Source organism: Haliaeetus albicilla, chromosome 15 (genome assembly GCF_947461875.1).
Source record: "Haliaeetus albicilla chromosome 15, bHalAlb1.1, whole genome shotgun sequence".
Classification (NCBI taxonomy): Eukaryota; Metazoa; Chordata; class Aves; order Accipitriformes; family Accipitridae; genus Haliaeetus; species Haliaeetus albicilla.
Genome location: NC_091497.1, coordinates 35096329 through 35120030, shown reverse-complemented (window position 1 = coordinate 35120030; position 23702 = coordinate 35096329). Strand labels below are relative to the sequence as shown.

Below are 23702 nucleotides of genomic sequence, written 5' to 3'. Positions count from 1 at the left end.
CTGCGTTAGGGACACCAGTCCGGCTCCTCTGGGAGGATGGCTCACCCATGCCAGTTTCCTAAGCGTTAAGTACCTATTTCTGGATATTTAAGAGATTCAACAGATTTGAGTTCCCAGAAGTGTCTTTGCTTAGACTCTTGTCTGCAGTACAGGTGAGGACAACATGAAACATCCAGCAGCACCCAGAACTGTGCTATCAGGGTATCTGAACAGCAAAGTTACCCCTCCAAAGGGCAGATGAGCTTGCATTTCAGAGCATAGGTTGCTTTCAGAAACGTAAAAGTAACTTCCTTTATAGCCAGCCAATTCAAGCGCCTCTCACCTTTCTTTAAAGCTCGTGGTACTGAAAACATTAAATATAAACCACTGGGCCATGGGTTTCAGCCTGTACCGTGCTTTCAGTACATGGCTGGTTCCACAGGGGTGTTTCAGCACCCAGCTCCTGTTCGCTGCCTCGCTTCTCGCCCTTTGCAGAGGGAGCACAGGTCCCGAGGAGGGGCATGGAGCCCCTCTCTGCGTCCGGCACGGCTGCCGCGCTTTTTCACCTGTGCGTCCCTTCCAGCCGGGTAGCAGATGTCAACCACAGCTCAGAGGTACCATGTAGGAAGCACAGGCCAGCAAGGGAAGACAACTTTCTTTTTCTGGACAAAATCTGTCCACAACTAAAGAATAACTGGGCTTACAAATACCGAGGAGAGGAAATCTGGTGGTTTCCCAGCCTCTGCTCCAGGATATGCCCGTGATGGTTTTCGGGTGTCCAGCCTGGGGACAGACATACAGCGTAACTGCCTTAAGGCCTTTAGCTGTTGCTGTGGAAAATGGCTTCCTGCTGTGAGCACAAATACTAACGAGAACCCTGATCCAGCTGGAAAAGATCACAGGAACTTCAGATGTACCAGAAGTGGAAGGAAAATACTGGGTCTGGCTCAAATCAGTCTGAAACCAAACTGAAAACAAAAATCCAATGAACTGGGAAGTGCTGCTGTTGGCCAGTTTCCTCAAACTGTATGACTTATGGCAATACTTGCTCATCCATGTGCTTTTTGTCCTACAAGGGTTTCTTTTTTCCTATTGTATGCAATAGCAAATTTCCAAGTGACTTTTTTACCTTTGATACACAAATGCCCCATATTTCCCACACACTGATCTTTCAATCTAGGTAACTTCACTAGCAAATGACTTTTACTCCTAAAATTCCACTCTTTTGCATCACAACCCCCCTTCCCTGTGAGCTGCTGCCTGGTAATATCACGTTGCCCTGGCTGAGGCAATGTACCAAAACAGTTCCCAGAGTTTGGCTGATATTCAGTAACTAACTCTCCAGAACTCCATTGCATGCCTGAACCATTAGTCATAAAAAAAATGGATAGAAATCTTACAAAAATGTCCAAGAAACATACCATTTTCAGCTCTGCATGTTGGTCTTTTGGGTTGCTGTTTTTGCACAAGATTTTAAGGGTAAGTATTCGCAGCTGACTAATAAACAGGCAGAAAAGGCTCACGTAACTCCATAGCAACTGGTAGTTATCAAGAATATTAAGCCACCTAAGAAAAAAACAATTTATTGTGCAGTCAAAGTATAGAAAACAGAAGCTGGAAGTACAATTCTTACACTGCAAAGGCACATTCCTCCAAAGACCTATTTCTGATGTAAATCAGACCATATCAACACAATCCTTGAACACAGCTGAACACCTCTGACATTTTCACTCCTGTTGGAATCAGTAGTCACAGTATTTGTGTTATCCAATCTGCTCCAAATTATTTTGGTGGTCTTCAGCTGCCTTTTCACACAGCAGTGCACCCTGCGCTGCCCAGATGCACCATTTACCTGCATGTTCTCCATTGTTTTAGCGTCACAGCGAGCAAATACCAAGTGATAAAATGGTGGCTGCAGCTAGCCTCCTCTCTCTCAGAATGATCCCTATAGTGAGAACATGGGCTTTTTTTTCCCCTCAGACTTGCACTATCGCTCATCCCTGTGCTTCCAGATAGATTTGTAGTAAGGTCTTCAATCTCCACGTTTACTAGGAAGATGCCACAGTCCAGGAAGTTCTAGAATTCCAAAGGTGGTGGGACCATCTACGCTAGTAATTAATTTGGTGCGACACAAACAGAGCAGCAGACCAAAATGTCTAGTGCTGAGGCTCCTCACCTCTGACTTGGGGGGTCTATTTTGCATTAGGTTAGGGCCAAATATCCTTCTGAAATATGTAGTTCAAAGCTGTACCGCAAACCTTCACTTCATTGAGTGCAACCTACTCGCTGTCCTCTCACTTGCAGTTGACAGTAGTACATCAGTACGCAAATCACTATCACCTGTGTAAGGCCTTACATGCAGAAGTCATCTTACTTTTCCTCCATGTACAACCCCCATGTGGTACAGTACTGCTTGATCCACCTCTCCAGTCTGGACAACATCCACTGCAAGGTGCTGGGTGAGTTCTGATGGTCTTGTTTCTGCAGCTCTGGCTGCTATTCTGGGATGATATTTGCAAAGAACTGACGTTCATCCTCCCGGGCAATGAGGATTTCCCTAAGAATTAGGAAAGGCAAATTGGCTTTCAGGGAGCAAATGGTTTGCCTGTGGTTGGCTGGAGATGGTGGGCCCAGGAGATAGGCTTGGACTGCTGGTATCCCGCAGGATGGAAAGGAATGCACATTGCAAGGAAACCCTTCCCACTCCTGTGTCAGACAAGTTCCCATGACATCCCCCTGCCAGCTTTTCAGCTCCCAGAAGTTACCCATCCCTCCAGTGCTGAAACACTCTGCTCAAGAGGGGCTGTGCCCCTCCCGACACACAGTGGGCCATCACGTCCCAAAGCCAATCACCCACACCCAAGCCAGACCCCTTCAGTCCCAGAAATCACTTCCACGTTCCAGCAAAGCACTTGCAGGCCAAGCTCTCTGCACACGTGTCCCATTTCTGTCCCGCCTAAATCCTTTGAGGGCAAGCTTGAAGTTGAGCTCCAAACAAATTGCCCATTTGGACCTCCACACCAGCATGGTGGAGGAGCAAAAAGTACAGTTTGGCTTCGTAGACACGGGTGCAGGTAGCAGAAATAGCCATGTGGTGGCAATACGCTCACTGTAGTGCTGCATTCGCAGCTATAAAATCTCCCGGGCAACATTTTAAGCACTCTCACCATCTCCATCTTTTTCACAGGGTCCAAACAAGCAGATCAGGCCTGGTGGTCTGCCTGAGAACATGGTTATGAAGCAGCAGCCTGAAATACTCAAGGCCTGATGTTTCAGCAGGCAGCACGTGGTTTAAGGGAGTATTAGTCACAAGCTTCACGGCATTAGAGGTTAGATGTTTTTCACCAGCTGGATCTTCCAACAGCGCTGCAGTCCTGCTAAAAAAGAAGTCAGCACACAGGTCAAAATTCTTTCCAACTAAATAGTAATGTCTAAGTATTTCAGGTCATTTGAGATGCACAACTAACAATCACTAACTGGTTACCATAGACTCTGCAATTATTTCTACATTAAAGCGATAATGTCATTTACAGTTCGATGTATTTCTAAAAGCATTTGTAACCTAGCCTGCTCTTCCTTAACAATTGCCATATTTTGAAGAATAGCCCCAAATCACTTAAAAGGAATGTTTCAAGAAAATAACCATATGGAAAAATCATAACCTACAATTAATCAAAAGTGATGGAAAAAAATGTACATTTAACTTTCTGGTATTTGTGCTGCTTCTTCCTTGCTTTGGGCTTTGAAAGTAGGAGCCATCAGTTTTAATTGGGGGAACATACCATGGATCTAAGCTGAAATATGTAGGTCTGCATGTCTCAATCCACGCATCTCAGCAGGGACTGCAGGTGTACAGTGCTTCCCAGAAACACTGCCTGGTCTGGCAGAGTATCTGGAGTATTACTGATCACTGATACATGTTATAGCTACTGCTCACCTTTCCGCAGGCTGTACAGTGTCCTACTGCTTTCAGCTGTCCTACTGCTTCTGATAGGCCTTATTTCAAGCACTTCAGTTAACTGCTAATAAAAAAAATAATAAAAGTTTTGTGCGGTTTCAGCTGAGGAAGGTGGTATTAGCACTCATCGCAGTGGTTCAAGCCACTGTATCCCATTTCATATTCCTGAAAACCTAGGAGCACAAAAGTGACGCCTCAGCTTAGAAGTCTCTTGCTGATCTGCAGCAAATGGCTTATGAATGTCTGTCCACGTCCAGTTTAATGTGCTACGGGTCACTGTCGTTCACACACCAGCAAAGCTGGAGGTTTTAGCAGCCATCAGAACAGGAACACCTTTTTTATTTGTATCTCCACAATTATTTAGCTATTCAATCCAACTAAAGAGGCAGAAGAAAATCCTTTTTATTTTAGTCAGCATCCAAGATGCCAGGTATATCTTTGTAAGTTTAGACAGAAGACTGTAGACTGCTGTATTTTAAGTGTAAGACAGCTCCAGACTGGTATGGCTTAGTCCTCTGACACGTACGGTAACTTAATTTTATATTTTGGGAAAAGGGGAGTAGTCATTTTTGGTTTACGTAACTGTTACTCAGTCATATGGTACAAAAAAAGAATGACATTTAAACAATTTGTCAAATACTGCAAAGGAGCAGGAGGCAAAAGGCCCCTCGGTCAGGCCGCGGCTGCCGGGTGGACAGGTGCTCCCCGTGGCTCCCCTCTCCACACAAGCTGCCGTTACTTCAGGGTACTGAATTCCTAAATAAATCCTTTTTTAAAAATAAAAAAAAAAAACCCACCCGCCCAACCAAAACACAAAGATGCTGCGGTGCTAACCCACAAACTCGGTTCGATCCTGCCCAGTAAGCCCACCGCTCCCGGGTTTTTGGGGGAGGTAAAAAAGCGCTGTTCCACCCCAGCGAGGCCCAGGCAGGGCCTGGCAGCCGCCCGGGCCGGGGCTCCGCCGCTGCTGCCCGGCCGCAGGCTTGGGGCGGGGGACCCCAAAAACCCGGCCCCGACCCCCCCGCCGGCCGTTTCCCCGCCCGCCCGGAACCGCCGCTCAGCCGCCGGGGGCACCGCAGGCCGCCCGGCCCGGCCCGGCCCGCCCACCGCCTCCCCGGCCTGCGTCTTCCCCGGGGCCGCGGCGGGGGCCGCGCCGCCTCCCTCGGCCGCCTATATAGGGGCGGCGGCGGTGGCGGGACGGGACGGTCCGGGCGGGCGGCGTGCTGTGGTGAGCGGTGGTGCGGGGCGGGGGGCAGCGGCCTCGGCCTCTCCGCGGGATGTGGCGCGGAGCGGGGGGGGGTCCCGGGCGGGAACCGGGCCTGGCGGGCGGGCGGGCCCGGAGTTGCGCCGCGGCCCCTGGGGAAGCTGCGGGCCGGGGACCGGGGCCGGGGTGAGGCGGCCTCCGGCCCCCGCAGGCCTCTGCCATCTCCCCGCGCCGCAGGCTGGGGCTTTCCCGCTGGAAACGGGCGGGTGCGGGGGGAGCGGGGCTGCCGCGGCTGCAGCCGGAGCCTTCCCCGGCCAAGGAGAGCTGCTCCCCCCCCGCCCCGGAGGCGGCGGTCCGGGCGGCAAAGAGCCGGTCTCCGCACCGGCCGCGGTCCCCGCCGTGGCCGGGGTGCCGGCCTGCCGTGACCTTGGGCGGCGGAGCCGGGGCCTGCCTTGGCGGGCGGCCGCGGGGAGCGGCGCTGCCTGCGGGGTTTGGCTGCTTCGCGTTCGGAGACCGCCGCCGCAGCAGGGAGCGGCGTCTGGGGCTGCGGGGGGGGCTCTGCCGGAGCTCTTACGCCGGCTGATGCTTCTGTGTTGCCAGGCTGGAGGCTTGGATTCGCTTTGGGAGGAACGGAGCGGTTGTCGCCTCGCTGTATCTACCAGCCGGTTTTAATCTGCTAGCGTTACTGCAAGTAGGAAGGAAAAAAGGAGGGAAGGTACGTACGTATGGAATACCGGGGTAGTTTTGACTAAGGCTTAAATCTTTGGAAAGTGGCAACGTGCCCCTGTGGATCAGGAAACTAAACTTCCTCGGTGCTTAAAGGTCCCATATTTTTATAGGCGTCTCTCTTTTTATTTCTGCTGCCGAGCTTTCAGTGGGTATCTGTGGGTGATTTGGCATGTGCCCCCTTTGGGGACTGGCACAAGTTGATAAGCACTCAGCACGATGCAAGCAGCACGTGTTTTACTGAATGTGGGCAATTGTTGCTCTCTAGTAATTCCCTTCATTCACAGGCTGTCTCGCTGATCTGTTGTTCTTTTCTTCCTCTAAATGAGAAGCAAAACTGCAGAGTGCTATGTGAATGCTAACGAGGTATATGGGATAATGAAGTGTAACTTGGTCTTGGAGCCTCTGCTTTGAAATAACACCTAATATACTACGGTTCAAATGAAACGGTTCAGCTCTCTAACCACAATTCGGAAATAGCGTGTATTAGTGCCATTTATTACAAGAGTAGTGACTTTTTGGTTTTTAAACCCATTACATTCAGATTCGTGTAACACATAGTAAACAGACTGGACGTGCAAAGTTACTGAGTGACAGTATTTGGCCTACTGGGTTTTTTGGTTTTTAAGCTTTGGGAATAATAAATCTGCTTAGAGACCAGCTTTCTTTAAAGCCTTGCTTGTATGCGAGTGTCTGTGCTTGTAATGTAAAAGTTGCACAAAGGATGTGGTTCATGCAGTGTGTTTTCTAATTATTCTTTCGATGTAGCCTACTGGAAATTACACTTCCCATTCGTATTACTCCAAAACATATTTTGGGAGGCAACAGGCTTCAAAAGAAGCATTACAGTAGGTAGAAGAGTGAAAAACATTCTGTTCACTGATGTGCTGTGCTTGAAGCCAGGCTTGAAAGTCAATGAGGGGCTGATTCATGTGTGTTGTATGTGTGTTTTTTAAGACTCGTGCAACTTTTTTGACAGCACTGCCAGCCAAGTCTCTCGCTCAGCAACATAGTTCTGAAACAGTGGGAGCTCTTTGGCTCAGTGATTTTACTCCAGATAAGCAAGCTTGTTTTAACTAGTCACCCAGTGAAAGTACCTTGCTACAAACTTGAGAACTGAATTAATTTGAATGTTTTATTTGAAAGCATTGCCTTTGTATTTCTGCTTTCCAGCTGCCTTCCTGAGCGATGAGGTGTAATTCTTATTCATAATATGCTGGGGTGTGGGGGACTTGCACTGGGAACATGACAGCCAGACAGTTCTAGATGTTCATATTCATTCCCTTTCTACTCATCTTCTGAGAGCCACGTAGAAATACCTAATGTGCCTGTATCATCATGAATACAGTTTTCTTAGCTGTTGTTCACCATGAGGAGAGCAATTCTCTGTTTTGCTTTATAGGTGGGGAGCTGAGATGGGGTGGGGGGAAATATTCCTGCCAGTAGCCTTAGACGCCTGATGGAGGCTATGCTTCTATAATCAGTAGAAAGGTAATGCTCAGCACTGGTCCCTGGAGGTACTCTTTGCTTTCGTTGGAGAGATCCAGGGAGACTAGAAGCTGGAAAGCCCAAGTACTCTGAAGCTAGGCAGTGATACTCCTAATGTGGCAAAGCCAGTCAGTCAAAATATGCTACGTCTCAGTCCTGGGGATGAGCATTTTCTGTGTCTCAATGGTTTAAAACAAGCTAAATGGAAGAGTGGAAGTGAAAGCATTTGCGTGATGCTTTTGCCTGTCGGAGTTATTGTTGTAAATCATGTATTCTTCATCTGTCTCTTCCCTCAGGAGGCAAATATCTTGACACCTGCCAGGAAACAGGAGACTTCACTCTGAAGGAACTGATAAACAGGTGTGAAGCATGAGGATCAACTCAGCTATTCAGGCTGCTATTGACCTCACAGCAGGAGCTGCAGGTAATGCTGGGGAGAACTTAATTGCACAAAACTTTTGAGGGACAGTTTTAATAGCTTTGACAAATGTAAGAGCAGTTTCCTGTTGCTATAAAAAGCCTTGCCTTCTATATTTTAAGGATATGGAGGTGAAGCAGCTGACCTCAGCCAGCGTGGTAACTGCATCACTATTGTTCGTCCCTGGCAAAACCCCTGCCACACAGTGAAGGTGTAAACCTTATTTCAGACTAATGATTTTCTAGAAGGAGGTTTAAGTTTCAGTGTTAGTTCTCATGCTTACATGAGTTCAAGAATCAGTCACAAGCAGAGTTTTGGAATGAACTCAAACAGTGTGTGACTGATTGAGGTGCTGCTTTTGTCACAGGAACCCTCTCTAATGTAAATGGGCAAGAGGCTATCGGAAGGGTTATTGGCTTAGACAACATCCCAGTGTGAATCTTTAAAAGCTGGGAAGCTTAGTAGTAGGACTGATGATGCTGAACTCGGTTAACTAACTTCCACATTGGTCTAGTCTGTGCTATAAAGTTTTGCTGGACCAGTTGTGACAGTCACAAATGTAGAAACAGTTGCTTGGTCTCGGTGACATTACCATGTTGGTCGTGTCCGTGGCTGAGGGATGAATTGGTTTAACTCCACCGGGGAAAAAAGGGTCTTTTTGATGTTTCGAAGCTGACTGTGTTTAGGCAAATCTTTCCTTCCACCTTTTCTGTGTAATGTACTGTTGTAACCAGTTTAAACAATTTAATGTTTTTCTTCCCATACAATAACTATTACATAGTCAGTCCTTTTATGATGGTGTTAATGCTGCAAATATGACAGTATTAATGGTGTTACATGCATTCAAGGGTAGTTATTTGAGGTCATTTGTCAGAGTGGAGTTAACCTTACTGCAGTGAGAAGGCAAGTAGTGACAGATAACATGAGTCCCATGTGGCACCTTTGTAAAGCATTTCATCTGCCACCACATTTTGCCCAGTGAATACCTGCTTTGTTAGCCTTTGCAAAATATGTTATTGACTAGACAACACCCTCTTTCCCTGCAGGGGAAGAGGAGTGTTTCTGCTCTTATTCCTTTGCTGCCTTAGAAAAAATAAGTTCATTAGTCTGTTTATTGTCCTTGGGTTTTGGGTCCTCAGTAAAGAATAGCTGTTATATCTGCTCTGTTTCCCAAAGTAGCAACTTAATATCTGTGCAGTTCTTCATGGTTTTGTGGGTGATACCAGGTGCTTAAATGGGAGGTGTGAATGCTTTCCTTCCAGGTACTTCAGCTCAGGAGTGCTGCTGTTAACATCCAGGGCAGTGGAGCACTCTGGCTTAGGAAGTTGTCTTTCTGGGTTGAAGCCTGGTCTCTCTCATCTTAGCTACTACAAGAGCTGGAAGCTAGCATTAGATTAGAAATCCATTGCTTAGTGATATTGTTCCATGCCTGCATTCAGGCTAAAAGGGCATGCACTTGAGGTTTGCCTGCTTTTTGGCAGTAGACCTTAGAGGCTCTTGGAGCTAATTATGCTCTTTTTTTATCTGGTACAGTTCTCCTTCAGTTAAGATGAAGGAATTCAGACCTTTTTCAACATGACCTCAGTAATCCTAAATCATTGTTCTCATTTTTTTCTTTGCTACTTCTGTTGTGATGGATAGTTTTACTGTTCCTCTAGTATTTATTTCCCATATTCTTTCCACATACTTGCTTCGTATTGCCTATGTTCATTGGTAGTGCTTGTTTCTGAGTTACATGTGTCTCTGCACCCTTTAGAAAGTGTATTTAACTAGGCAAACAGCTAGTTCCTCCAGCAAATGTGTAACCTAGTTTTACCTTCCTCCCCAGATACAGTCTTGACTAGCTGATAAGTAATGACATATTGGGGCAAGTAAATTCTGAACAGGAATAAATAAGTTATTTAGCTGCCTGTGGGTCAGTCCTTTGCTGAGGATCTGAGCAACCTCTAGTCGCTTCTTTGACTAAGTAGGACTCTTTTCCTCAGTGTTCCCATGTTATTATTAGGACCACATTTGTCTAAATGTTCAAGTAGTGCTGACTTTCTGGTTTGTTTTGGGTTTTTTTAGACTCTTTACTGCTGGCTGGAAGAACTATTTTTTTCTTTAATATTTTGGATATTAACTGGGGCTCTTGGTCTTTACCTTGAGGCTTACAAAGTTCATTGCTGTAGTTTACTGGGCTTCTTGTGCCACCTCCAATGACAGTGTAAGGAGAGCTTTTTCTCTTTTTGGAACAGCCATTCACAGTCAACTTCCCATTTTTCAGCTTTGCATTGCCAAGAGCATTCCTGGTTTTCCTGGGCTTCTTCCAACAGCCATTATCTTACTGCATGTGGATGTTTTAGGTTTACCTTTACACGGGAACCTAGCATTTGTCCTGTAGATTAATATCTACCTGACTTGCCTGCAAGTAGCATTGGCTGAGCCTTTCCAGCTCTGCTCTTCATCTGGGGCTTACATGGATGTTACTGGTCTGAGCCAGCTACTTTCCTTGGTTATCGCTCCCAGAGCATGAAGCTCTTCATGCTTCCTTGCATGATTTGCTCTGAAGCTTTTAATGATGCATCTGGTTGAGAATGAGGTTTTATGGCAGGTAGATCTTGAGTTCCTCTTAAAGGCCTGAAGTACCTCTTTGCAGAGGAGCAATGACAATATAACAGAAATGTGTTTGCAAAGAGTAAAATCAATTGAAAATAACCCTGGTTAAACAAACACTTGCTTATTCTTCTCCCCACTTAGAAGAAAAATAAATAATCTTAGTTGGATTCACATGTTTGTTTCTATTTCAGTTTCCTTATCTGCATTTACAGATAATTATTTCTGTTTTGTAGCTGAAAAAACATCTTGTTAATTTGCCCTCTTTAAGGTATATGCATGTCAGCTGTGCTTGGGTTAAAGATCAGCTTCTGTTTTCGGATGGTGGTTATCTTGCTAAAAAAGCAAACCCATAAAGCCTATATAAGGTACACCTATCATATGCTTCCTGTTAGGTATTGGCTTCTAATAGATTGCTGTCAGTGTCCACTGGCATTTCTTACTGAACAAGTGTAACATTAGCTCTTTCTGCAGACTACTGAATTGAGTTAGAGCTTGTGGAAGAACACTGCACTGTGGGCAAAGTGGTTATTGATGACACTGATGGAAATATCTCACAAGTTTTCAGGGCATTGACCTTGCAGTTCAGTTTGAAAAAGATAAGAGGTTATGTAACTTTGCCCTTTTGTCCTTTTTCAGCTTATACTGGACACTTTCTTCCAGTATGTGGGAATAAGCATACATAAGAATTACCTGGCGTTTTAAAGTAAAGGGCTTGAGTCTTTGGTTATCATTTTATAATGCATCATCAGTTTTAGCACTCTCAGCAGTGTTCCTCTTGTCCTGGAGGAATCTTTGTCTCACTTGATTACAAATCTTTCAGGTTTTTGTTATTATTGGAACGTAAAATCAGATGACTTATGAACCACTGTGTTAGTGAGCAATGGAAAATGTTGCTTAACTCATTAACACAAGTGGCTTGATTGCAGAACAATACCTCTAATTCAGTACCCGTTTATGTAAGTGAACTGATGCATTTTGATGCTTGCTTTTAGTAAGGTAAAAGAATGTTTAATGAGAATCAAGCTGTTACTGCTCTTGTGCCTGGTTTCTTTTTTTTGTTTGGGTGGGTTTTTTTCCCTTCCTTCAGGTAATTAAATTCACCACTGACAATTGATGCCATTGTGCTAAAATCAGTGCACTTGTCTTTCCCTGCAGAGATTTAATTCATCTTTGCTTTCTGCATGATTTTCCTAATAGTGCCGTTTGTGTACAAGTGTTTCAGTTGTGATAACCTTCAGCCACCCTTCTAACTTCCACTGCTTGCTTAGGTGGGACTGCGTGCGTGGTGACTGGCCAGCCCTTTGACACTGCAAAGGTGAAGATGCAGACATTCCCTGACATGTACAGAGGAATTGTTGACTGTTTTGTGAAAACCTATAAGCAAGTGGGGTTTCGAGGCTTCTACAAGGGAACCACACCAGCACTTGTAGCCAACATCGCGGAGAATTCCGTTCTGTTCATGTGCTATGGATTTTGCCAACAAATTGTGAGAAGAATTGTTGGAGTAGACAGGAAAACAAAGCTCAGGTTAGTAATAGAAATCTGTTTCATATTTAAAAATAACTAAATAAAAAATCCTGCAACTGCTGCTTGCAAATACTGTATTGTCAGGGTGCAGCTGATGTCCCAGGCCCCACTCTGCCAGTATGCAGTGTAGTAAGTTTTGGAATATAGACGTTTGTGCTAGGAAATGGTGTCTAACTACAACAGAGCCATTTACTTGTCACTGCAGCTGGCTGGCTTAGATAATCAGAACTTAACTGGAATATTCAAGACCTGGTATGTTTTTACCAAAGTAACTGAGCATTGCAACACCTGAAAGTTAGTATTCCCTTGATCTCTAGGTGATTCTGATTTTGCAGGGGAGGTAGTGGCTCTTCTTACAGGGACGCATACTAAGGGGAAAGACACTTTTTTAATACTGCCTTGCTTTTAAAAAAATTATTTATGAGTTTCAAAAGCTTGAATGTAATGGTAGTTAGACCAAAGGTCTAATTTTGCACAGTGTGTTGTCTACAGCACTGGCAGTAAGTGGTTGCCTAAAGAATGAAAAAGAAGAGAGGGAAGTGTCTAATACTTCCTCTGAGTCCTGTGCCAGGCTGTGTTCTCAGTTGTTGATCCTGATGTGATCCAGTCAGTGACCTTGGATCTCTTTTGAAACACTTGTCCAGTCTCCTCTCAAATTCTTGTAAGTTCCTTGCATCTGCAGTATGCTTTGGCAGAGAGTTCTGCAGGTGATAGTCATTAATTCTGTAACTGGAAGAGGCAGTTGATCCTTAGCCATGGTCTCCATGCTATATGGGATTTTGCAGACCTCTGTCCATTGCTTCATGCCCCTCTTCCCCACCTGAGTCTTTTCCTAGATGGAAGGATCCCAGCTCTCCTAGTCAGTGAGCACTCCAAAGCTGTTCCTTTAGCTGTCCTTGCTGTCTTTCCCTGAAACTCTTGTAATTCTAATGTGTCTGGGGTTTTAGCTTATGAGACCAGAGCTGTGCAGAGTATTCAGGGTGTGATCAAGTCATGGATTTATGCACTGGCATAATGATCATAATCTCTTTCTAGCTAGGATGGCTTTCTCCAGGTGCATCACTTGAGCTGTCAGTGGTCCAGCAGTCTCAGTGTGCCTTACCATTACGCATTTCTCAAGGTATGTCTTCTGTGCAGCACTGAGAGTAGCTGCACCTTCTCCATCCTTCTACTGCCCCATAGTGTGTAAAAGACTTCTCATACCTGTCCTAACTCCATTCATTCAAAGAGTGATGCAAGGTTAATGACGTTCAGCTTTTTATTAATATCTTTGTTCTGCCTCTGTTGCCTCTGTCTCCAAATGGAAGTAGCTGGGGAGGCCATGATTCTGCATTTGAGATCTCTGACATGGCATGGGTAGCTACCTGAGTGCAAGGCAAGTATCTAAAAGTGGCATTAAGTGGGGTGTTCTCCTGTCACATGTTAAGATGTGCTGTATCTTAAGACTGAGGCCTGCTGTGAGGGAATATGAAGGGATGAAGAAACAAATTATATTAATTGCTCTCTACTTGTATTCTCTTTCACTGTCTTCTGGCAGTTGAGACAGAACTGTTTCCACCTTTTTTATTGCTTTCTTAGATCAGGGGGTTTCTGCTTGCTTAGCTTACAGACCCCTTATCTTTTCCTACCCACTGAAATGTAGGAGAGAGGCCTACCAACAGCATGCTTTGCTTCTTAACCATCTTTTGCATTCTTCCTGGGAGGCAGACCACAGACTTGCAGAAGTCCTAGGATCATCTCTTCAAGTGACTGAGACAGCATGTTTATGGTGTATGTAGGGGAGGTAGCGCAGGAAACTTTCAAATAGTGTATATATATAGGTGTACTACTCTGTATCTTTGGAGTAGGATACAGAATGGGAATGCAATTTGAGTATGTAGCAATAGCATGTGCCTCTGACATCTGACCCTTCTGTCCTTGGTCAGGTAATGGTATTTTTCAGACCCAGGATGGCTGTTTAATACTTTGTTGATTGAATAGCAAATAGTGTGACTGCACGGCTCTGCTAGGACAAAACACTAAAGGATTTAAGTTAACTGGAAAGATTTCTCCCTTGGTGCTGCTCCCTTGATCTCTTCATCTGGATCATTGTGGGGGCATCTTATGAGGTGCATGTATGAGAGAATTGTATTGACGTGGTCTGCAGTGGTGCCCTGAGTACATGTAGTCTGTCCAAGACGTCTCCACTCATTCTTATTGTGGAAGAGTCAAGAAGTCTTTGTAGTGTGCTGTAGGGGAGGGAAGAAACCCTGATGAGGGTAACCTCCAGACATGACAAGTAAAGAACCATAATTACCTTCATTGCCTCTGCTGTTTAAAAACTGTCATACTGTCTTAGCCTGAAGAAGAAAATGCATCAAGTCACAAACTGAGGTGAACCTCACCATTTTTCTTACCCATATGTAGGCAATTGCTTCTCACTTTTTCATTATTTCATGATGCTTGAGATTTCTCAAAGCCAGCTATAATAACTTGGTTTTGTTTTAAGTTACCTTTTCAGTCATACCTTTAAATGGCTTAGGAATAAGCTTGCCTAGTGTGCCTGTGTTTAGGGATACCCTGGTCAGTGCGTGAAGCCTTGCAAAACTGTTACAAGGACAGTTACAAAACAACACTTTTTCTAGTTAAAAGAGTACAAGCCACTGATGCATGTGTCAAAAAGAAAACAAATGGCGAGAGAAATGCTAAATTCTATTTATCTTTTAACATCCATTTAGTTCAACCAAACTGATTTCATTCCATGCTAAAGTCTAAACTGAGACAACCAAATTGAAAGAGAAGTGCTAAATTCCGTTTGTCTTTAAATGCCCATTTAGTCTAACCAAACTGATTTTGTTCTGTGCCAAAGTCTAAACTGAGAGAACTATTATCCTTGTTCACCTCAGTTTGACTTTCTCATTACGTGACTAGTCATCTTCAGCAGGTTATTTTCTTTGAAAAAACAAGATAAATGCCTTTTATAGAAGCAGCAGCAGTGTAAGAGTAGAAAGATTCTTGCTCCTGTGATGTGTGATCAAAACTCTGCCATCCAGAAAAAATACTGAATTAGGTATTTTGAGTTGAGAGGGAGCTTGAACAGAATTCAAGGCTTATCACTTCTGCAATGAGGTTTCCTATATTAAAGACCAAAGCCTAAATAGCAGGTCTAGTTGAATTTTTGTATGTAGAATTAAACATCAACAGGCAAAAGTAGAGAAGATCTGAATTATGGCTAAATCTAGTCCTTTATGTACGTGTGTCAGAATTCTTTTCGTCTGATAGCATCTGGGTTTTTTCTCTCTTGAAGGAGAAAGGATCCTGTGCACTCCTTAGTGCATAGTTAGGAAGCACCTCTTCCATGTTTTCTTATCCTAATTCTTTAATGTGTAATCTTATTGCCTTGCTCTAGCTCATAGCTTAATGACTGCAGGGCTCAGCCACATACTGTATTTTTAAGTCTGCCTTACTCTGTCTTGAGCTTTAGTGGGTTGCAATTCAGATCCCCGTTAATACCAAGCTGTGTGCTGCAAGATGGTTGTGCAATCAGTGTTGCCATTTCTTTCTTACTGCATGTTATTCAGTTGCTGCTCTGCAGGCAGTTACTGATTTCTTCTACTTTGACAGTTCTTGTCACTGCCATATCTGAATATGTGACATGAAGCAAAGCTTTTGACAACTTTAGTTCCATGATGCTTCTGTAAGGTGAAAAGTTAATCTCTGATACTATAGATGTATAAAACTGCTGGGCACAGGGCAAACATCTCTCTTGTATGGAAAGGAATTTCTATGTAGCAAGGTCAGTTTCGGCTGTGCTGACTCCCCAGGTTCTGAAAGAAGAGAGAAGCTCTGCTTGTTCTGTGCTATGGTGCAGCTCCTGTCCAACATACCAGTGTCTGTAGGAGCCTGTTTAAAGTGTATCATAAAGCAGTATGGTCCTGGAGTTACCAGCCTTTTGAGGCCTGGCAGTTTAGCAGCCCAAACTTTGCAATATGTGTAAAAATCACCGCAAAGTAAGCCCTGGTTTTGGAATACTGTGAGTCAGTGCAGGTTATGGTGCTGTCTTGTTCAGTGGTGGGGTTTATGTTTGCACTATCTGATTCACATGGTTGTGTTCATGGCAACACATCTGTAGAAAGATTATAGTGGTCCATTGTGCCTTGCTTTCAGATTTCTAACATCTTCCACTGAAAACCTGTATTAATACTGGTGAGGTGAATTTGAAAACGTTGACATCTGTATGAGGTGATTATTGCTCCTGTTCTCTTTGAGGAAGTAACTAGTACCTCAAAGTTGCCCAGTAAAACAAATGTATGGAAATCTTTATAAAAGCCAAGAAGGGGAAGGTTTGATAGTGTTTATTCTGCTGCAGTCACTAAAGTATAGCAAAAAGGATAAAGGTTGCAACATATCTTATTGGGTGTCAAAAGCATGTATTTGAGTTGTGTATGAAGATGGAATGAGCTAGGTTTTTATCTCCCTAGTTCAAGTAACTGCCCTTTTCCCTTGAGACTCTTTCCCCCTTTCCCCAAGACTGTGCATCAGTGTTTCTTGATGATATTTAGAGTAGGTGTTCAGGAAGCTAATTGCTGGTGCAGTGGCTCCACTGCACTGACAGTCAGTGCCCAAATACCTTCTGCAGTTTCTCTCTTGCAGTGATCTGCAGAACGCTGCTGCAGGCTCCTTTGCCTCTGCCTTTGCCACCCTCGTCCTCTGTCCCACAGAGCTGGTGAAGTGCCGGCTGCAGGCCATGCATGAAATGCAGTTGTCAGGAAAGATAATCCAGGGACATAAGTAAGTATATACCCTGCCCAGAATCTCTGAAACCCTTTTATATGTATTTATTATTTTTAATTCTCTATTGGCTCAGTGTCACATTTGTAGTGCACTGTTAACCAGAGAGGAGTTGTGGCTGGGAGGGTCGCAGTCTGGAAGTCTTTATGGTACTGGTAAAGCTGGATGCTAGTGAAGGGCTCCCAGCAGGATCTTGTTCTAAGTCTTACTTGAATTCTGTTGTCTACACAATGAGTCTAACCCTTAACTGTTGCTGCAGTTGCCTACTGTTCTGTAACCTTCTCATTATCTGGCTATTAAGCATCACTAACTGGATCAACCTCTCTCTCAGTACAGTTTGGTCAGTAGTGAAGGGCGTTATTCAAAAGGATGGTCCCCTTGGATTTTACCGTGGCCTGTCAAGCACTCTGCTGCGGGAAGTCCCAGGCTATTTCTTCTTCTTTGGAGGGTATGAACTGAGCCGGACATTCTTTGCCTCTGGGAGATCAAAAGATGAATTAGGTATGGTGCCTCTTTTTCCAGGTGGATTTTAGCATGCTGTCATGGGGGACATAAAGGGGGGTGGAGGGAGATTTTTTCCCTGAACATACACTAATGATGCACAGCAGTTGTAAAATACATGTAAAATGAAGGAAACTGGACATACTAAATATGGAGGTCTGCATTTTGTGTACTTATAGTAATGAATTATTGAAGTGACTGCTTTCCAATGGAGCAGGATGTATTAAAAATGGAAAATAAATAGTGAGCTAACACTAATACCACTAAACTACTTAGATATCTGACCCTACAGTGTAACACAATTATTTCATTTCAGCAGCTGTTCAGAGTGATTTTTTTTGAAGTCTTTAGCTGTATTCTCTTGAACAGTGTGTTCAAGTGTATGCTGACCATTTGATGTAATTACAATGATAGTAAGAGAACACTGAGATTGAAAATTAGACATGAAAAAATGAGGAGATGGCCAGAATAAAGATTGCTTGTCTCTTGCTGAAAGACTGAATGGTAATACTTTGTCTTGGTGGGAGTTAGGATTTTAGCTGCATGCATTCTGGTGTCTATTGCAAAATATTTCTAAACATCTTATCTAAAACACAAAATCAGGTTACATTGTGAAAAATGACTGATCACAAAGTAATTTCACTGTACCAAATAAATATCTGTATAGGTGATTAATGACACTATGTGATGTTACTCTAAGCCATTTCACAATCAGTCTTAGAAAGTGATTACAAGTGTGAAAGGGGTGGAGTTAATTTAGTTAATATAACCAAACCAGCATTCCAAGTTATGCTTTTTTAGCATGGCCAATAATCTAAGGGGCTAAGAGGCACTCCTTATAACCTTTGAGCTTATGGTTAGACTTGTAACTTACCAGTGGCTTAGAACTAATTTACAGGTTTGTGGGAGAGCAGAAACTGTTCTTTTGTCATAAGCAGGTTCCTCTGTGTTCTCCTTGACTTCTGTAGATTAAGTAATGTGATACTTATGTTGGTTAATATTTTGTGGTGTGTATAAAAGCTTATTTCTTAACTTTAGGTCCCATTCCTTTGCTACTAAGTGGAGGTTTTGGAGGCAGCTGTCTGTGGATTGCTGTGTATCCTGTGGACTGTGTCAAATCTAGAATTCAGGTTCTTTCAATGGCTGGAAAACAGGCAGGCTTTATGGGAACATTTGTAACTGTTGTGAGAACTGAAGGTGAGTATGCAGTTTATCAGATGAATCTGTAGGGCTGCAGATTGAAATCTATACCCTCCAATACCAGAAAGTGCTTAAGAAACCTAGTCCACTGATAAGGTGTTAGAGTCAGACAATAACTGTTTCTAACAAATATTGATGCTTCATGTAGTTTGGAAAGCTTTGAATCTAGAAACTGAGGCATGGCAGATGCAGTAGGTCTCTTGGTTCAGGAGACAATTCACTTAAAGCTAACAAAAGCTCAGTATGCACTAAAAGCAGATAATGGAATGAGCTCCACTACCCATGAACAAACCTATACATGAAAATTGAAGGAACTAGTTGAGTCAAGTACAGAATTTTTCTTCACCTCTAGAAGTTAATATATGGCTGACTGAGGGCTGTTTGATAAATCAATCCTATCTAGCCTGGCAACTTGGGGCATCTACCTCAGTGTCTCACCTCTGGAAAAGGCCTGTGCCAGGCACTTCAGAAGGTAGTGTAAGAATGTACATGGCAGCAGATGGGAATCCTGGCCCTGTTGCCAGGGGAGATACTCACTGGAGCTGGAGTCTGACTTGGGGTGCAGCTCCAACAGGGTCTTGCTGTTCTTTCTGTCCCCTTGGCTGCTGTGGTATGGCTGCTGTGTATCCTCAGGTGACCAAGGCAGCCTTGTGAAGACCCTGTCATACCTGAGATAAGCTTCTACCATAAGCACTTAAATGGCTAAACTCATGTTAGAACTCTAGATACTCCTCCTCTATCGATATCCAGCAACACTGTGGTTAGCAGCTACACCAGTGAATTCAGCTCTGTGTGTGTGTGTGCGTGCTCCTCTAAGCAGAAGCATTTTACTTCAGTATCCTTTGAAGGTAAAAGCACAGTGGTTGATGCAGATAGATAGGCTGTTTAATAAATTGCTGACTGGCTCTGATTTCATTTCCAGGTGTACTTGCCTTGTATTCTGGACTAAAACCAACTATGATTCGTGCATTCCTGGCCAATGGGGCACTGTTCCTTGCCTACGAGTATAGCCGGAAACTTATGATGAAACAAATGGACTCTTACTGATACCTTCTAGCAGCTGGAGAGGAAAAGATTGTTTAAGGATCATTTAAATAAATGATTGAAAAGCTGTAGATCACATCATGGTCTGAGCAGGGCCAAATCAGTGACCTAATTTTAGGAACTCAACTCCAGTTAGGATTTATAATATTTTTAAATTCAGGTGATTTCATAGAGATGTGTACATGCTGCTTGAACTGGACCAGCAGAACTATCTCCATCTGACAGATTCTGCACTGGTGGGTACATTGCATGTCATAAATGTATTTCCCTGTAATGGTGCTAAAAAGACTTCTCTTGAACTGTGGGGTTTAATGTAACATGCAGCAGTAGGCTGTGACTTAAGGCAAAGCACTGTTAAAATCTGTGCTGTGGTGGTGAAGTTTCCCAGTTGTTGCTGGCGAGTGCCTGATTCAAAGTAACAGCAGTCCTGTCTAATCTTGCTGAAATGGCTGACACATACAGCCATCAGCTAGACCCCTGCCCTACTCCAGCTCCCTTCTGTTCTGTGACTTGCCAAGGTCATGGCAGTTGGTGTCTGACTTGTATACCCTGTCCCAGTAAATGGGGCTTTATAAACATAGGAAATGTTCACCCTCTACCTTGTACTGGTATGACTTAGAGCCTGAGATATGCCTGTGTTTGAGATAAAAACATATAGTTACTGGGTTTGAGTCCATGCAGAACTTCCTTATTTTCTGAATCCTTTCAAGAAGTTCTGGAATATGCTAAGCACCACTGAATTAAGCACTTAACATAAGGGAGACTGCTGGAAATAGCTGCTGGCTCTGGGCATGGAACTGTAACTGTGCAGGCTCCTGTCTGGGTCATGTTGACATGAATGAGTCTATGTGCTTGAAGGAGAAGCTGAAGAGGAGCAGAAAGCCAGAACTGAGTTCTTAAAGACAACTCACACCATGGTCTCCATAGTGTAGGACATGCTTACTTGCTGCATCTCTTCAGCTGAGTGGAAAAAGCTGGTATGACTGGGTAGTTTGTATCACCTTCAGGCCTGGAGGGCATGCCTGCTTGGTCATGTTACTTGATTAAACATGCAGTTTGTTAGTGTTACTCAAAATGATGCAATAATGCCTATTTCTAGATGCTACTTCTTAAAGTAGGATGTTCTTTATACAAGCATGCTCTGCCTTGTAAGAAGCAGCTACTGCCTATCCTGGGAGAAAGCAAAGCAGGTCTTGGAGCAACACAGTTCATGACTCAGGCTTGGAGTTGCACAGAAGGATGGTGCCTGTGTGCTGTAAGTGATGACCCACCCTTGTGGAAGGGACAGGCAGCTCTTTGACTCCACCAAACTCATCAGAGCTACATAATGATGAGCAACCTCTCACAGCAACCACAGTTCACCAGTGACTGACAACAGTCACAGCTGGAATAGCTTGGTTTTGCACATTAACAGCTTCCCTTTCAGATCCCAGAAACAGGAAAAAACTTTAGGCCTAGATGAAAGCATCTTAGTACCTACTGCCTCTTGCAGTGAAGCCAGGGTGCACTCCAGTGCCCTGTTACAGCCTCTTTGATGAGAGGTGGGTGCTGCAGTTCCACAAATGCTTTTTGCTTCCCCAGCCTTCACATGCAGCAGGAACCATTCATCTCCCTTTCATACACCCATAAGGCAGTTAAAGCAGGGCATGGCTGAAGAATCTTCAGTGTCTGTTGCACCTATTTACCTTGATGGACTGGTACACTAGGGGCAGTAATACTGTGCATCATCAGTACTTTAAAAGGAATTTATACCAAATGTTTAAATCATTCAGGTAGGAGGGTAAAGCTTTAAGAGTTGTTAGACTTGCCCTTCTTTTCAAAATTGTCTAGCCAAGAGAAATAGTATATTTGTACATGTTTCTAATAGTTATGAAAAGGTGAGGACTGACTCCACATCAGTGGAATACTTCAATCTATTTCTTAGATTTGTCTTTGCTTTCATTTTTTAAAGCTCATGGTTGCAGTTTTTAATACAACAGTTGAAGCTTCAAGAGAAGCAGGATATTTAGAACTGAACCTACAGCAAGAAGCTGGTGACTAAGATAGACATGCATTTTGATAGTTTAACATCAACTTCTGAAGGAAGCAGTAATTTTTTCCATGCACAGCTGCTTAAGCTGTAGACATGTATCAGTTGTTCAGCTAAGAACTTCATAATGCTGGTATAGGAATTAATGGGAATAAAGTTTGATTTGATTAACTGAGTGCCTGGCTATTACTTATATAACACCACTTACTTAAACTTGTCTAGCTGAGAGCAAAGATCGATAGGTTGAAGTCAGTGTCACCACCCCTCCAGAAATAAAGGAAAAAGCTTTCTACAATCAATGAATGTATAAAGCCCTCAGAACTGAAGCAAAGCACCAGCTGTGACAAGGTGCTGTGAAACAACTGGAGATTTCACATAATCTACTATGGAAAATAAAGCCCATAGTACAGGCCTTGGCCTGGTGCTTTGTTAGTACCAAAAAATGGCACATCTGTAAGTGATGAGTATCCACTACCCCAAAGGCAGAGAAGGTCAGTGCTGCAGGGAATTCAGGAACTATTGTTACCATCAGAGCAGCAGTGCTTGGATCTCTTAAGAGAAATGTATCTCTCATACAGCTGGTTGGTTACTCATTCCTGCTTATCCAATAGTTTTTACTTAACTGTATGTTTCAGCTAGAAAAAGCTGACTCCTGTTGCTACAGCCTTCACTGCCATTACAGAAGATTAGCTTACTCCATAAGCAGGAGGAAGGTTCACATCAACAGCCCTACAAGCTATTAGCAATGGCAGCCTAGGACAGCAATACCAATTGCCCAAGATAAGCCAAAAGGAACTTAGTCATCAGCCACCTCTAGCTGCAATGAAATAGCATCCTCTTCCAGCTCCTGGTACACACAGTGCAGACACACAGGGCATAGCTGCCTTCTTGCTCCATCACCCAAGTGATACAGCCTTGGTCTCACTCCTGTCCAAGTGGGTACCTCCTCCTCCTTTCCTCAGGCCAGAGATGCAGGGGTTGCATTAACTTTGCCAGCTCCCCTTAACCTTGAGGGGCAGTTTACCAAGTCTGTGTGCAATAACACAGGCACCCCCTGAAACAACACTACAGTTTGGGGAGCAGCACACCCTTGCAGCAGAGGCTAGGCTGCAATAGCAGGCTCTGGAGCCAATAAATCAGACAGTTCTGACCTTCTGCTCATACCTCTCACATCTGTCAGAACAGCTGTGGAATACCACATCCAATTCCATGTTCCCCAGTACAAGAAAGGGAGTGACATGTCAAAGCAAGCCAAGCAGAGGACAATGAGTGCAGATGGTGGAGAGAACTGTAACAAAGCTGAGGAGAGAACTTACTGCTGCCTGCAGTTTCCTTGTTCATGGGAGGGGACAGAGCCAGGCCCTTTGAGAGACTTACAGGGGCAGGATGAGAGTCAAAAGCCACAAATCAGAACACAGGAAATACCAACCAGGAAGGAAGAGCAGTTGTAAGGTTAAGGCTCATGTGAAATCCCTATCCTTGGAGATCTACAGATCTGAACTAGGTTGTGTGAGCCTGCTCTACCTGGGCCCATTTTGCACAGGAGTTTTGGACTACACGACCTCCACCTACTTCCATGCAGTATCCAAGTGACCCAGGCTCACTCTCTTGTAGCTAAAACTGCAAACAATTGGTGGAACAATTTTTTTTGCCATTGAAGACAGGTTTCAACCTCCACACTTGAAGTACAGTGCTGACAGAAGCAGCTTCCAACTCTGTGGGAGTTTTCAACAGCTCAGTTCCTAAATACCAAGTAATTACACAGCAACAGCAAAACTCGAGTCCACACATGTACTTCATAGTATGCCACTACCCCCAAGTAAGCACCTGGAAAGTATGAGATCTCTCTGCCTACTCTGTTAGCTAGTTATTAGCTATGGAAAGCTATGTCAGTCCCCTTCTGCTCATAGTGCCTAACAATAAAAAGACTAAAGAAGCACCAGAACCAAGCAGCTAACCTCAACACATTTCCCATCAAGGAAGGCTTGAACAGTCTCCACAGAAGAGCCATACTGCTGAGAACAGCTGGAAGCAGGATAAGCATTTTCTGTGCATTACAGGTCTTGGCCTTGCTCAGAGGGGTCAGTGAGCCTGCGCAGCATTAGCTCAAAGGAGCAAGTGCACAGATCAAACCCATCACATGCAGGTACTAAGGCAAGCCCAGCTAACTGATCCCAGGCAGTTAGCATGCTCATGAGCCAATGTGCCATCTCAGCCCTCTGCAGGGAGGAACAGTGCCAGAAAAGCACCTGTGCAGTCT

General features: G+C 44.2%; 1 protein-coding gene and 1 long non-coding RNA gene across 5 annotated transcripts; one reads left to right on the top strand and one right to left on the bottom strand.

The window, feature by feature from the left end:
* Positions 1-1374: 1374 nt before the first annotated feature.
* On the bottom strand, positions 1375-4788 carry LOC104314216 (uncharacterized). 3 transcript variants are annotated; one of them, XR_011327959.1, is made up of 3 exons: positions 3917-4788; positions 2354-3356; positions 1375-1545 (listed from the first exon to the last, which is right to left on the bottom strand). It is a non-coding gene; the product is annotated as an uncharacterized lncRNA (long non-coding RNA). The 3 variants fall into 3 exon arrangements; XR_011327958.1 differs by lacking the exon at positions 1375-1545 and having other exon boundaries at positions 1547-2536; positions 3147-3356; positions 3917-4781; XR_718151.2 differs by lacking the exon at positions 1375-1545 and having other exon boundaries at positions 1547-3356.
* An 85-nt stretch (positions 4789-4873) lies between these two features.
* SLC25A15 (solute carrier family 25 member 15) lies at positions 4874-21613 on the top strand. 2 transcript variants are annotated; one of them, XR_011327957.1, is made up of 9 exons: positions 4874-5165; positions 5742-5856; positions 7652-7779; positions 11640-11898; positions 16531-16668; positions 17000-17169; positions 18208-18366; positions 19292-19649; positions 21365-21613. XR_011327957.1 is itself a non-coding variant. In XM_069802785.1 (8 exons), exons 3-8 carry the CDS (start codon positions 7725-7727, stop codon positions 19414-19416), a joined length of 906 nt encoding a protein of 301 aa, XP_069658886.1. In that variant the 5' UTR covers positions 4874-5165; positions 5742-5856; positions 7652-7724; the 3' UTR covers positions 19417-21613. The 2 variants fall into 2 exon arrangements, 1 of the variants encoding a protein (XP_069658886.1); XM_069802785.1 differs by having other exon boundaries at positions 19292-21613.
* Positions 21614-23702: the final 2089 nt, after the last annotated feature.

Excerpts from the sequence above, each read along its gene's own strand:
- SLC25A15 (XM_069802785.1), top strand. The coding sequence starts at position 7,725 with ATGAGGATCAACTCAGCTATTCAGGCTGCTATTGACCTCACAGCAGGA. Across the intron at positions 7,780-11,639 it reads CCTCACAGCAGGAGCTGCAG|GTGGGACTGCGTGCGTGGTG; the intron begins GTAATGCTGGGG and ends CTGCTTGCTTAG. Across the intron at positions 11,899-16,530 it reads GACAGGAAAACAAAGCTCAG|TGATCTGCAGAACGCTGCTG; the intron begins GTTAGTAATAGA and ends TCTCTCTTGCAG.